We start from the raw sequence: 15,372 nt of genomic DNA, 5'->3' as shown, positions 1-15,372 counted from the left end.
AGAAGCAAACTGTGAGGTCTTTTGCATCCAGGCACCTAGGAGACGGAATCACGGGCACCAAATTCCTGTAGATCAGAGGGTACTTCTGAGACTGGAATATTTTGCGGAAGAGAGGATTTTTTTGCAGTATTTGTAAGTTCTTTGTGTATATTTGAATAGCATGCTTGTTGGTTGTTTGTAAGCTCTCTTCAGTATTTATCATTAGTTGTGGTTCAGTTATATACTCTCACCAACAGTATTTCTGTATATCTCATTTCATAAGTCAAAACTTTGATGTACATAGGATTCAAAGAATCAAAATAGGTTATGCATTTTTTCAGGTTAGAAAATCATTTTTTAACAATCCTACCACAAAATTTTGAAGGTTATTTCCCTTGCAAATTCATACTCATGAGGAAAAGTGACGTTTTCTTTATTACCAAAGATGTTACCAACAGGCTTTAGAAACAAAAGCACATATAACGACTAAAACAAAACTGAGCAAATTGCCAGGGAGCCAAGATTAGATGTCTTCTGCTTCATGCATCTATTCCATGGAAAACAAATGATTCGATTTTCCACAGCAGTCTCGACTTTTTTTGGCTTGATCTACAGTAATTTAATTGAGACCAAAAGAAAAAAAAAGAAAAATTTATATGGCTATTTTCAGACTTTTTTTTCATTTTTATATAAACCTATTTTTATAACTTCTACCCTAAATTAATTTAATATTTTTTTAATTAATTAATATTAATTTAATATTTTTAATGTTTTTAATATCAACTTCTGAATGAGCATATTTTTATATACATAATTTCTTATTTATAGAATAATTAAGATAATAAGATACTATGTTATTCTTTCAGAGTGCTTCTTAGAATGCCAAGAACGTGAAAGATTGGAGGTCACAAAAAGTTAAACTGCTGTTATTTGTATTTCATCTATGTTACGCTGATTTGCTTCTAGTTACTCTAAATGTGCAAGTTTGCAAATTAATGTTTTCATTCCATGTGCATTATTCAAAATTATAGAAAATGCAAATGTGTGACAGAAGCCTCATTCTCATCATACTTGCACAGGAAAACGTAGTTGTGCCTTAATGTAAACATTAATTAGTCCTATAGACCTGAAAATCTGGGTTTAGTGCAATATGTAGGTTTATTAACATTTCCTCAGAATAATTTTATGAAGAGAAACAGCTTGGAAGCATATTTGTGACATTGTTTTTATAATGAATGTAGCGAGAAGGTTATTGACCCCCTGCAATTGGTTTATAATTGAAGGCCTTTTCAAGATTTTATAACATTCCTGTGTTCAAAGCAGTAAGATTTTTCAAAGCAACCTAGGATTTTGGAGTATTTTTGTAAGGCTGTTCAGCACCCTCTAAAACCAGGTACGCAGTGGTTCAATTGTTGCTGTCTCCATTGCTGGACTTCCAGAATATTTTGCGTTCAGTGGTATGACTATCAATGTCTGGCTGTTTAAAACAGTTTGGTAAGAAAGCAAAAAAAAATCTCTGCTCTATCTTCGTTATTGTATATTTGTTAACTTCTTTCAAATTCTTTGTGGTTGTAAAGCAGACAAAGATCAGAGCTGTGGTCTTACAGGATCTCTTATCTGTGGTAATGTTTTCCTTTCTGTTTCCGTGCCTCATGTCTGAGGTGATACTAATCTCCCAAGAATCACACAGCCCAATTTTCATCTAGTACTGTAGTAACTCTAGTAAAGTTGTTAAGTGATAATTTTCCTACATGCAGGAAACCTTTTGTGCTCAGCATCAATGAGAGATGGTTATGGCACAAAACTTTCTATCAATGTTTTTTCATATGCCAAACATATACCTGAAAATATCTTGTGGCATAAAACAATTAGTAAATAGAGAAGAAACAAGGATTGTTCTGGGTTGGAGGTTGTTCAGGGTTAACAGCAATGGCAGGACTAAATTGGAGGAGGAGGAGGAAGAGGCCCTAGTTTAAGCAAAAGTGGCCAGCTCTGCAGCCTGAAGGGCTCTGGGCCATTCTGGTTTACTGTCTGTTCTGAAATGGAAATGGGGAGTAACAAACAGTGTGGGAATAATGACCTGCCAAATTACTTCAACTCTAGGCATAGTAACTGTGTCTGTCTGTCTTGCTTCTGGGATGAGAGCAATCAATCCATTCCCTGCTGTCTGGAGAGTCCTAGGAAAAAGGAGACTCATAGCCTTGTATGTGCGGTTCCTTGCAGACTACCTGCTCATCATGTCTTCCATTCTTGGGAAGATGAAGAAGTTTGGCAGTTCTGACATGGAGGAATCTGAAGTGGCAGAGGAACACACGGATGGGGAGGACTCCCTGTTGGAAATGCCTGACAGCCTCCAGGGTACCCCCAACACCAAGGTGCAGCCACCCAAAAGCAACATCTTTGCAAGACGTGGGCGATTTGTGATGGGGGAGAGTGACCAGGATATGGCACCCATGGACTCCTTTTACCAGATGGATCACCTGATGGCACCTTCTGTCATCAAATTCCATGCCAATTTGGAAAGGGGGAAGCTTCACAAGTAAGTTTACCTTGTAATATTTGGTTGTAATGAATGTAGTTTTGACAGGTTTAGGCTGTGTGTTTTAGTGCAGCATTTGTTCTCCCCATTAGCATGCCTCATATTCAGTTCCATTATTTTCAGTGCCATAGTAAAGAGAATATTCCGTGTCATTAACTAATACCCTGCTGTTACATGTAAAAGTGACAATAGTTGTTGGCCCTTGGCATCTCTGTGGAAATTCAGCCAATGGATATCTCGCCCAAAATTGGTGGCAGGCCTTAGTAACTTGTTTGAAACTGTTCAGTGAATAACTCTGAGTGAGAACATGGGAGTGCCTGGTTCCCAAGCTTGTAGTTACTTTTATACTTCGGTACTTCTTTAAATATTATTCTCAACTTTTCAGTAACAGAAACAGAATTTTATCTAAACAGTTGCCCTCACACTTTATGATCCGGTAGATTTTGCAGATCCATGCACCAGTAGTGCTTACTACTTCAAACAAGCAAATGAAGCATAGTAATCTACTTGTTTATAAAAGGTCTGCTTAATACCAATCTTTAAGTAACTGAAATTTATCCTTGTTAGGCTCCTATCTACTGATTCCATCACAGGCTGCTCAGAAAAAGCTTTCAAATTCTATGACCGCAGAAGGATCTTTGATGCTGTAGCCCAAGGCAACACAAGTGATCTGGACGATCTGCTGATCTATCTTAATAGGACTTTGAAGCATCTCACAGATGATGAGTTCAAAGGTACCTTTTAGTGTCACATATCTTCAGTTGCCCTTGTCTTCTTCCAGTGGTACTACTGAGATGAAAAAAAAACCCATCACTGTGTTAAACGCAAAGTAACTGCAGAAGGACCTCTAATTGCCGGTGCTTCCCCCATTAATTGAGCAACCCCTTGATTGTAAGGTTGGAAGAGAGTTTAGAAAATCTGGAGAATTTTTCTGTAGGATCCCCAGATGGATTTTCTTATCTTTTCAAAAGATCCTCAGGAACTCTTGCATGCCTGGGACTCATCTTAGGTTTTAGTCACTCCTATATATCTTTAATCTTTTGTGTTACAGAACCAGAAACTGGGAAAACATGCTTATTGAAAGCCATGCTGAATCTGCATGATGGGAAAAATGATACCATTCCACTGCTACTGGATATTGCAAAGAAAACTGGAACTCTGAAAGAGTTTGTTAACGCAGAGTATACTGACAACTACTACAAGGGTAAGAGAAACAGCCAATGCAATGAACACTTGCTGATAAGACTGAAAGTAGGGATAAAAAGGGCTCTGAAACAGTCTTCTGCATGAGGCCTTCTGCCTGAGGATGCAGCATCCCAAAGTGTCAGTGTCTGATTAACAGTCAATGTATTCATGGCAGGACAGTAGTTGATTAGACCGGTGCAATATTATGCCCTTTCTAATACATAAGTGATTTATCAGCAGGTTCAGGGAACTTGCATTTGCTGTCTGTGCTATCTGACTTAATTCTACAACTTTTCAGTGTGTAGAGCCTTCAGTTCCACCCTCCTATGTGGAGCTGAATTAATTGTGCCTGAAAGCTGTCAGTATGCATTACATGTTATACATTTCTGTCTCTGTAGGCCAGACTGCACTTCACATCGCTATTGAACGAAGGAACATGTACCTGGTGAAGCTCTTGGTCCAGAATGGAGCAGATGTTCATGCAAGAGCCTGTGGGGAGTTTTTCAGGAAAATCAAAGGGAAACCTGGCTTTTATTTTGGTAGGACATAGCACAGTATGGACTTTATTGATTGAGTTATCCATATCATATCCCAGGCGTGAAGCTATTCAGATAACACTGTTTATGTGGGACTAGAAGACCACAAGTACTGGATGGGCTAGTCCAAATACTTACTTCTAAAGGCTACAATTATAAAGAAACTTATGGGATTTGGGGATTTGCACAGTTGGCTCTGATGGTGTTTAGTGTCAGCTTGCTGTCTACATCCATTTGTTTTCTGAGGTCTATAATCTTTGAAAGGTTGTAACTTTCTGCAGGCCATCCTTTCAGTGCTTTTATAGGAGCTGTGTTTCTGTGGTGCTTAACTTTCAGTTAAACCAAAGAAAATGCAATTCTAATAGCTATTTCAAGAGTTGGTGCTGTATCAGACAGAAAAACTCCTCTTTCTCATGGTGGAAGATGAAAACAGCAAGGTCTCCTTTTCATTTATACATGGAAGTAATGCTTGCACATGTGCTGGGCTTTCTGACCACTCATTCCCATTGCTTACCCATAGGGGAACTACCTCTTTCCCTGGCTGCCTGCACCAACCAGCTCTGCATTGTGAAATTCCTCCTTGAGAACCCCTACCAGGTAGCCAACATCACTGCTGAGGACTCCATGGGCAATACAGTCCTGCATACACTAGTGGAGATCGCAGATAACACTAAGGATAACACTAAGTTTGTTACAAAGATGTACAATAACTTATTGATCCTCGGTGCCAAAATTAACCCGATCTTGAAGCTAGAAGAACTCACCAACAAGAAAGGTCTGACACCGTTAACTCTGGCAGCCAAAACAGGAAAGATAGAGGTAGGTGGGCTCGTGTATCACTGTCCCATCACTGCATCAAATTGTAGAGCACATATAAAACATTTATGTAGGACAGATGTTAGGACTGCTTGTTGCATGGGCCTTTTAGTTCATAAGAATTGATGCTGCAGTTTCACATGCAGAACTGCAAAGTCCTAAAGGCTATAAAGTGTGTGTCTGTGGATGCCCAGCTGGTGTTATGCATATACCACTGGTCCTCGTGTGCCAATCAAGGTGGAAGCAGGAAGCAGGTGTTGGCTGTTATCTGAACTACTAAAGGCATTGTACTTTTGACTGGCTAGTGTAACTCACCCTCTAACAGTTCCTGTTCAGCATAAGTGCAAGCTCAGAGATGTGTAGCAAATGTCTCTGCATTTCTCTTTCTGTTGTGAAACAGATATAGTGGCACAATGTAAGTGGTAGATAGCAAAGAGATGTTTTTCTTGCCATATTCTTGGTTTTCATGCCCCAGAAACCAGTGAGAAAATTGATATTCAGACTTTAGTCTCTGCAGTCCTCCATTAAGCTGACTTCAGCACAGTTAAACTAGGGAGAAATTAGCCCTGCTCTCTTATGTGGATACTGAGGAACTTAAACTCCACTAGCACTGAAATGTTGGTTGTATTATTCTTTTGCGATTAGATTTTCGCTTACATCCTCAGACGAGAAATCAAAGATCCTGAGTGTAGACACTTGTCTAGGAAGTTCACTGAATGGGCCTATGGACCTGTCCACTCATCTCTTTATGACCTGTCTTGTGTAGACACATGCGAGAAAAATTCAGTGCTTGAGATCATTGCCTACAGCAGTGAAACACCAGTGAGTATGCACCTCCTTAGCATTTTCTTCATGGGATGGGGGACTGCTAGGGAAGAGCTCTATGTTTCACGTGATGCATTTTTTTTTCTGGAAGAGTGTGTAGTGCGCTAATGTCACTCAGTGCAGTCTGTATTCTCCCTGGCTTGGAGGGAGTGATGCTGGTTATGTAGAGGAGGATTGCAAACTCTTGCCACTCTTCTCCGGAGTCTGTGTCATTCCCTGCCTTTTCTTCCTCCTTCCTCCCTCCTTCCCTTCCTCTCCTGTGAGGAAGTGGCTTCTAGTGGCTAGATCAGGAAACTTGATTACTGGAACTATTCCAGCTGTCCCTAGCCCTGCTCCCAACTCAGCATACAGCTGTGGACAAGTCAATTTGCCTCGTTCCTATAAAACAGCAATCTTCTTTCCTGAGCTAAAGGGTATTAGAGGGAACATTTGCTGAAGATGAATATTGTTTGCTGTTTTCAAAGCCCAGGGGATACTGATCCTGTCAAGGTTCTCCTCTTTGTCATTCCAATCAGAACCGGCATGAGATGCTGCTGGTGGAACCCCTCAACAGGCTGCTGCAAGACAAATGGGACCGGTTTGTCAAACATTTATTTTACTTCAATTTCTTTGTCTATACCATGCACATCATCATCCTCACCATAGCTGCCTACTACAGACCTGTGCAGAAGGGAGAAAAGGTATGTTATTCTTCTCACATATCAGGGGAAGCACTCAGTGTATGATATCCCAGATCTGCCTCTGTTTGAATGTGTGCACCTAAGGTCAGTTTTCTTCCTTTCCTAAAGGTAGGAGGGAGATTTTGACCCTGCTTGCTTTCCAGCCCTGCTCCCTTTCTGCAGCACATTTAGAAAATTAACATGTTCCTCAGGAAATGTAGTTGCTTTCTCTACAGCTTCTCTAGCTACTGGCAAGGACAGGTCTTTCCTATCTCCAGCTCTGCAGAACATCTCTGTGTTTCTGTCTTATACAGCCTCCCTTCACATTTGGTCACAGCACTGGGGAATATTTTCGAGTGACTGGAGAGATCCTGAGTGTACTGGGAGGCCTCTATTTTTTTTTCAGAGGGGTAAGTTATTTGAAACTTTTCCTTTGTACTGTTTAGGTAGGTGTAGGTGAAAACCTAAATCACCTTTCCCATTCATTAGAAAAGATTGCTAGGATAATCCACATCTTAGTCAAAAGCTACATTTTTTTTTTCTTTGAGTAAGAGTTTTCATATTACTAATAAGCTCTCAGGTACAGTTTTACCTATTGCATGAAAGAGAAGACCCTAAGAAGTCAAGGAGCATCTGGATAGATATCAATCTGGCCAAAGCTTAAGAATGGCACGTTACAAATAGCTAGGTCTGCATTACAGATTACCTGTCTTAGCTTAAGGTCAGCCTGCTTTCTATTGGCAGCCGATGAAGAGTGTACAGTGAATATGATGAGATTGTGGGTCCTCTGGCAGGTCCACTGACTGAACAGGTTACTGCCTTCCAAAGAGGCCGCAGGTGTCAGAGAAACCTAGTGCTATCAAGAGTCCTCAGTGGACATTGTACCAGTGTTATTCTTCAGCTATTCTTGTGAGATACTATATAGGTACCCAATCCAGGGGCTTTTTGGTGCATTCACATGGGATATTTACTCCCTCCTTGGATGCAAATTTGGTATTCATTTCCCCCCCCTTTTTTTTTCAGATACAGTATTTCGTGCAGAGGCGCCCGTCTTTCAAGACGCTGATAGTTGACAGCTACAGTGAGGTTCTTTTGTAAGCGCCAATATTTTTGATTGCATTTCAGCATGAAACGGAGGAGTGTGTGATATCTGTAGCTTTGGCTGAAGCCAGTTCTAACAGGTAGAAGCTTTGCTATAATTTCCTGGGCCCTTACAAAACACTTGGCAGTGGATATCGTAGCACTCGAAAAAGCGGGTGTGGATCAGTAACATCCTTTGGAGGTAAAGCAAGTGAAGTGCTGAGAAGATCAGTAACAGGGTCATGCAGCAGAGTTGGGAATAGATCTCCAGTTAACTAACTTGCGATCCAGTGCATGCACTGGATGTACAGGAGTCTTCCTATTCCTAAAGGGAGCTTTGCCTCTCCATAATTTAGACACTTTGTTTTCCCAGTTGGATGGCAACTAAATAGGGCAACTTCATGGGATGGTACAGTCGTCCATGGTCCAAAGAAATGAGTGTGTCTTCAGGGACTTCGCTTCTCTCCAATTGCGAGAAAGAACGAGACTACCGAAGTTTGTTTGTGGGAAACTAAGGAGTTTGCAAAAGAAATTGTAGGGTTGGTAGAAGAGAAAGAGTGAAGGGAAGAGAGGAATTGTCTGCCAAGGCTCCTCTGTGTTTTGGAGAATCCCTGATTTTGCTGCATGCATCGTGGTACTCCTCCATTCACACCACCTGTGGTTGGCTCAGCACTCTGTATTCAAACTGTGCCTCTCTTTCAGCTTTGTTCATTCCCTGCTCCTCCTGAGCTCTGTGGTGCTGTACTTCTGTGGCCAGGAACTCTACGTGGCCTCCATGGTCTTCTCCTTGGCTCTGGGCTGGGCTAACATGCTGTACTACACCCGTGGCTTCCAGCAGATGGGCATTTACTCAGTCATGATTGCAAAGGTCAGTCCAGTGAGTGAGTAGTGAGGCCAGCTGAGTGCTCAGGTCAGGAAACTCTTGCCAACAGACCCAGGAGAGAAGTGGCAATATATGCCTCCAGGATGCTATTAAGGCTCATATCAGTCAACTACACTAAGCCATTATTTTCTGATCAAAGAGGTCACATTTTAAGTCATGTAGAATAAACACCAGTTTCTCATCCATGAACTTGATTACAGTCTTGATACACTGTATTACCTGCAATGCTTCAAAGTAACCTTATAGTTGGGTAGAAATGAATGTAAGAAGACTGAGAACAGTGCAGATTTTGTCTAGCATGAAATAGCACAGCTTTCTACCAGCTGGAAGTTTCCTTAGGAATATTCAGAATGTTACAAAGCAGAGCAATTAGGTAAGAGTCAGTAGCAGGCTAATAAAACTCTATGTAGGATTTAATCAACTAACCCAAGAGAGGAACAAAGAGACAACTCTCTCAATGTGGTTTATATTTACAAAGATGAAACTATTTGACATGCATATGTCTTGCATATGTGTGTAAACTGTTACATGAGTAGTGGAGAAAAATATTTTCTTTATTAAAATTGATTAACTTGTCTGGATAAACAACAGTTTAATGCACAAACAGCAAATTCACAGCAAATGCTTTCTTGACCTGAAGCACTATTTTCTACCAATTTTTGTTGCAGTTTATATTCAAGTTCTAGGAATGTAAAAATGTTCTGTTTCTATGTTGCAGATGATTCTTAGAGATCTATGTCGCTTCATGTTTGTCTACCTAGTATTCTTCTTGGGATTTTCCACAGGTAATATTATACTTGGAGATATATTTCATTATCTTAAAGTTGCAGAAAGTTATATTGTCAAGTGACTTAGATTTTTGGCTTTTAAGTAAAAACTAACCAATTAATCTCATTACAAAAGTGTCCTCAGATTAACAATTTCGTAGTTTTTTTTATCCCTGGACCTCAAGCTGCTCAGCAAAGCTGAATAAAAAAACAATCATCCTGTCCTATATAGAGAAAACTGAGACAGCACATTCTGAAAGGGTATCAGCTATGGGAAGTACCTTATAGAGGAATTTTGTAACTAACTGGGGACAATGCCCCATAAAGATATTCCATCTTATCTTATGCCTTGGTGCTTGTTTTCATTGCAATAGAATTACAATCTCAAATTGTTTTTTCATCTTTCGTGTATGGTTCCTTTCTTGCAACAGCTGTGGTGACTTTAATTGAAGATGACAATGAGGGGCAAGATACCAGTAGCTCTGACTATACCCGGTCTTGCCATCTGAAACGAGGCTGCGCATCCTACAATAGTCTGTATTATACCTGCTTGGAGCTTTTCAAGTTCACTATTGGGATGGGGGACCTGGAGTTCACTGAAAACTACAGGTTCAAGTCAGTGTTTGTCATACTTTTGGTTCTCTATGTCATCCTTACATACATCCTCCTGCTCAACATGCTTATTGCACTGATGGGGGAAACTGTGAACAAAATTGCACAGGAGAGCAAGAGCATCTGGAAACTCCAGGTATTTTGGCTCTGTGAGGCACTATCCTAGAAATAGGGTGTGGGAAATGATAAGAAGTTTCACAGAGAATTTGTAGGAACTGGCTTATTTCTAAATAACTGTTTTTTCCTTATTTCTGATTCACCTAAAAAGATTTAAAAAAAGAAAGAAAGAAAAAAGTAATTGGTTCCCTTTCCATGCATATTTGATATTTTGCCTGAGCAGATGTTCAGAAATTAAGAAAAGAAGTACTTTTGTAATTAGACAATTATTTGGACTTTTGATGATGGAAAATCCTGATCAGAGTATGAAGACAGGGATTATGCAAGGGAAAAAAAGAAAAACAATCTTTTCCAGAGTCTCAGGCAAAGCCACATCCTCTTTTGTTTTGAATAAGAAAGGGAACATCATAGTTCTAACCACAGGGTAGTAATTCAACATTTTAAATTACATGTTTGTAGAGGTAATGATTTAGTGATGGATATGATGCTTAGAATAAGATGATGATAATGATAAAAGCTGACAGTTTTCTGGATTTGTATGACTTGAAACTGCATTTTTTCAGTGCTGTTCTTTCTTTTACCTGTAGAGAGCCATCACAATCTTGGATATTGAAAACAGCTACTTGAACTGTTTGAGGCGCTCGTTCCGATCTGGGAAGCGAGTCTTAGTGGGGATCACACCTGATGGCCAAGATGATTACAGATGGTGCTTTAGGTAATCTGTTTGTATGTCGAATGAACAATCATTTGTAGACAAACAACACTGAAGTATTTGAAAATGGTAATGAGAAGCAGAACTTCTCTTTTGGGGCGCTCCTCTGAACAGTGATGCTTTAACACTGGCTGCTGTAGTCAGCTTAGTTTGTTTCCGTGGTCAGATTTGAGGCCTGAGAGGTGGCAATGTGAGAAATAAACTCATCCTGAAGTTGTCTGTTGATCCTTAGAATAGATATTGCTTTTGTCTTTCTCTCCCCAGAGTTGATGAAGTGAACTGGTCCACGTGGAATACTAATCTGGGCATAATCAACGAAGACCCTGGGTGCTCTGGGGACCTCAAACGAAATCCCAGCTACTCTGTTAAAGCTGGTCGAGGTGAGGGTTTCAGGGACCTAGATCCTGGAATGGACTACACACTGATGATGGAAGCAGCACAGATTATTTTTTAGATGACAGTCAGTTTATACACTTTTTAATGATAATGGCTGTAGCTAAGTTAATGGCTTTTTCTAAAGGACTAAGTGGACTCATTATTCACTTAGCAGTTCTAGTCTTTGGAATAAAAGCCCTATGGATTCTTTATTCTGATTGTGGATTTTGGAAGGCAGATAATGAGAACAAATCCTGAGGAACAGGGCAGTATATAATAGCAGCTACATATCCAAGAAGCTACCTTGGAGGCTCTAGATACTCTAGTTTGGGAGCTCAGAGCCCAGCACAAAAGTGTTCAACTCTAAGATCACTCTGCTGAGCTTGCTGGCTCAGATATGCAAAACTTGTGGAACAATACAGGGGAAAAACAAAGAAACAAATATAGGGTCCTTTCTTGCTGCTACTTTCTTTTTTTCATCAGTCTCCTATTCAAACCACTAGTAAACTTTTTTCCTGTTTCTATGGAGGGGAAAAAAATCAACCATTCCTTTCCTTTTTAGTTTCAGGGAAAAACTGGAAAACATTGGTTCCACTTTTAAGGGATGGAAGCAGGAGAGAAGAGACACAAAAACTACCAGAAGAAGTCAAATTAAAACCCATTTTGGAACCATATTATGAGCCAGAAGACTCCGAAGCACTGAAGGAGGAGCTTCCAAAGTCAGTGTAATCATATTTTGTTTTTAGAAGAAGATTATTCTAGTTGCCTGTGTTGGTACTTGCAAGCACAGAATTAAAGCAAGTAGTTCATAAGAACAGGGATTTATGGAAAGAGGTCATAGGACTTAAGAAATTACTATATGTAAAGATTCATTAAGTATGCTAAATAAACTATTTGTTGTTTAAGCTCATGTCTACATGGTTATCTTTAATATTAATCTGCAAAAAATGGCTATTTAGTACTTGGTTTAAATTTACCTGGCTAGATATTTGCATGTAGTGTGAAAAACACTTTGCATAGTTGATTAAAAGAAAAAGGAAATAACTTGAGAATTTTCTACACTTCAGAGCTTACTGTAAGGGAATGAGCCCCCTTTTAGTGCAGATTTTCCAATTTTGATCTGTATCTTTTACTCTTTCAAATTGTTCTCATGCATTTTCATCAAAGACACTACATTCTCCTCTGGAGTCATCAGCTGTCGTTATGGCATGAAGGACTGTATTTCCCAGGGAATCTTGGGAAAAAGATTTGCATCATTATTTGACAGGAGCTTCACTAAGCTTAGTAAGTTGGTGCAAGTGGCCAGCAAGAGTGGATATTCTTGCACTGATAACATGAAAACAACAAAAATGGCCATCGTTTGACATCCCAAACAGTAGATTTCATATGTTCTGCTTGCTTTGAGATTTTCTTTCCATATTTTGAAAGTATTTGTGTGAGAAGCTACACGTCCTGATTTCACAATTTCCCAACCTCAAAAGCTAACCAACTAAACTACTATGAAACTGGAGGACTCATAAAAGAGCAATAAAAGTCAAGAACACAGGAGTATGCTTCTATGAAGAAAGTTGCTTGGAAAGGAAATAAATAAATGGTGACGTAATGAAAGAATACAAAATAATGAGTGGTCTTGGGATGTAAAAATTGTGGGCTTGTTACTCTTCTCATAAAACAAATATATTCTATGAAATATTAAAGATTGGATAGTCAAAATCAATGAAATAAATGTTACTCTTGCAGTGCCTGAGTAAACTCCAGAATTCAGAATTATTGAGGCTAAAGGCATAACAAGATCCCAAATTTGACATTTATTTAGATAACAGATGAACTTTGCACAAAGTAAGAGATAGTGGTTATAGAGAACATATATTTCAAAGGTCGGATGTATAATAACATGTAGCAATAATAATCTTGATATCAAAAGTTTTTGGTCTTGACTTTAACAGCAACAACAGGAGGAAAGAAATCTGATGTTGCAAATCCATCTGGCTGAATATACAGAGAGAATCAGGAAAACTATCAGAGAGACAAAATAGGTAGGTGTTCAAAACTACAGACAGGAACTCTGGAAGAGAGAAAAGAGTAGGAGGGACTTTTACATTCTCACAGAAAGCATCTTGGCAGAAAGGAGCTGAGAATAAGAAAATTTGTTTTACACCAACTTGTAACTGATCCAGTACCGTAGTGCTGGACCAGTGCAGCTGTATTGGGCGGAAGAAGGTGAAATGTTTTACCTTCTTTCTTTGTTATGTATCAGTAAAGCACTAAGGCTTAACAGCCTTTAATGTGCAAGTACAGGTAGGGTGCATATGCAGGTATCCTTAAGCAATCAGATTTTTCAAGCATGAGTTTAAGTTTGAACTTTTGCACTGTTCCTGTGACTGCACTTGAAATACAGGTATGTTAAAGCTCTTCTGCAAAACTGGGCCAGAATGCACAGCCCTTTGCCAGAGAGAGTCATCATCCTTGGCCTGTGACATGTCAAAAGACTGTGGCCAGAGAACGTTCGTATGAGTCACTGTAGTTGAAAAGTGGTGGTATGCTGGAGGGGTCAGCAGCAAATTATTGGGAAAACTGGAAACCAAAGAAATAGCCTGTTGAAAGGCTTTCATCAACCCATCCTATAATTTTTCTGCATTTAGTAAGGTACTGAAATATTAATTGCTTCTCTTTAAGAAGAGTGAATATATCTACATACACAGTGCTCTCCCCTGCTAACACTCTTAGATGAAATATAGCCTGAAGCCAGTTCATTTACAGGGGTCAGGATTTCACACAGTGCTTCTTTCTCCTAGGCAATATATTTCAACAAAGTCTTCTAGGATGCAGCCGCTCTATTTGAAATAATAGCACCATCTAGAGGACTAATAATTCTTCTTTTGTTAAACAACAACATTCAGGAAAGACATCGTTCTATTTCATAGAGTTTTGCAGAGCAGAACTATAGAAATTTGCCAAAGCATTTGAAACAATTCCTTTCAAAAAAATGTGATTTAAACCCAATAAGCCATTCATTTTGTTTCTGGTGGAAAGGAGAAGGAGACCACAAAAGATGTTTGAAGTAAACATACTCAATTTTGTAGCATTACAAAGGTGCATCTCTACACGCTTGGTAGCAGTCCCTATACAGGAGATAAGGGCCTTGTTATGCCCGACACTGAACATGATAAAAGCCCACATTGAACAAGTACAGCTAAATAAACAAGACGGGCTGAGACAATGAAACTGTAAATATTAATCGTAAATGTTGAAAGGGCAGAAAAGCATATAGTTCATTGCTTCTATGCCTTTATGTGCCAGGGCAAATTTATGCTTGAAAGCATGAGGGGAACATGACATAGTTGGAAAGTTCTCATTAGTTAGATAAAGTTCTTATATCCCCTGGAAGCGTTACATTTTTCATAATTATCGGCTTGTGTAGAGATCAAGGTAGAATTTAATGGATAAGACTAGATTTACATAAGGTGCTGAACCAGAAGGACTGATCTCCTGCCACGGGTTACCTGAGCAGATTATAGATCTCTACTTTCCTGTTCTTTTTTTCCATTTTTTTCCCCTGATCCTGTTTTCAGGATTACAAAAACCACAAAGGACCTTTTAAGGAAAAAATGAAATGCTAAAATTCAGAGTAAAAACACACATCAATATAATACTGTGGTTACAACTGTAAATGCCCTGCAGTTGCAGTATAGGGTGGTACTGGTGGGGTTTTGGTTAAGTTTTTTAAAATCCTTTAGCCTTCTCTGGGAAAGCAAACAAAATTATCTCATTTTTCTAAAGTAAATCATTAGCAAACTGTCAGAATTTCTAGTTATGTCATCACTTAATTACTGCTGTGGGCAGTAATTTGTTTCTCACAGGTGGGGAGGTATAGCTCAGCAGTGGCTCTAGCCCAGTGCCATGCACGTTCATTCCAATTCAGCAGGCCATGCCTCTGCCACACTTTACTTCCTTCATCTGGACAGACAGACAGCACAAAGACGCTTTTGGGGTGGAGGGCTGCAAATAACCCCTGGGCAGAGAGGTGGCTTGCCAGGAAATATTCATGCTTTAAGAATAGCTTCGTTAGGACAGGCATCTTACTATTCCTGGCTGCTAGACGCCTCCACTGGCTGAAGAAGAGCATGGCTAAGCGCTTAATATGAGATGACCAAGCTCAACGGCTGTATATATCTACCAGATCTCACTAGCTTAAAAGCAAAGGCAATGAAGGATGTTGATGCTCACCTCCTGTCTATGGGTGATGACTAATTACAGATGAGTGCAAAATGTGTGTGCGATGGGAGA

At 39.6% G+C, this 15,372-nt stretch overlaps 1 protein-coding gene across 2 annotated transcripts; it reads left to right on the top strand.

Annotated features, from left to right (window-relative positions):
- The first annotated feature begins 47 nt into the window (after positions 1-47).
- Positions 48-11,921, top strand: TRPV1 (transient receptor potential cation channel subfamily V member 1). 2 transcript variants are annotated; one of them, XM_062592183.1, is made up of 16 exons: positions 48-132; positions 2,203-2,518; positions 3,086-3,252; positions 3,570-3,722; positions 4,102-4,242; positions 4,760-5,058; positions 5,701-5,877; positions 6,396-6,560; positions 6,854-6,949; positions 7,563-7,633; positions 8,322-8,487; positions 9,221-9,287; positions 9,701-10,017; positions 10,586-10,713; positions 10,975-11,090; positions 11,648-11,921. In XM_062592183.1, exons 2-16 carry the CDS (start codon positions 2,217-2,219, stop codon positions 11,812-11,814), a joined length of 2,532 nt encoding a protein of 843 aa, XP_062448167.1. In that variant the 5' UTR covers positions 48-132; positions 2,203-2,216; the 3' UTR covers positions 11,815-11,921. The 2 variants fall into 2 exon arrangements, with proteins under 2 accessions (XP_062448167.1, XP_062448166.1); XM_062592182.1 differs by having other exon boundaries at positions 10,948-11,090.
- The last annotated feature ends 3,451 nt before the right edge of the window (positions 11,922-15,372 follow it).

Source organism: Rhea pennata, chromosome 20 (assembly GCF_028389875.1).
Source record: "Rhea pennata isolate bPtePen1 chromosome 20, bPtePen1.pri, whole genome shotgun sequence".
In the NCBI taxonomy this organism is placed as follows: Eukaryota; Metazoa; Chordata; class Aves; order Rheiformes; family Rheidae; genus Rhea; species Rhea pennata.
This window is presented reverse-complemented; position numbering and strand designations above follow the sequence as displayed.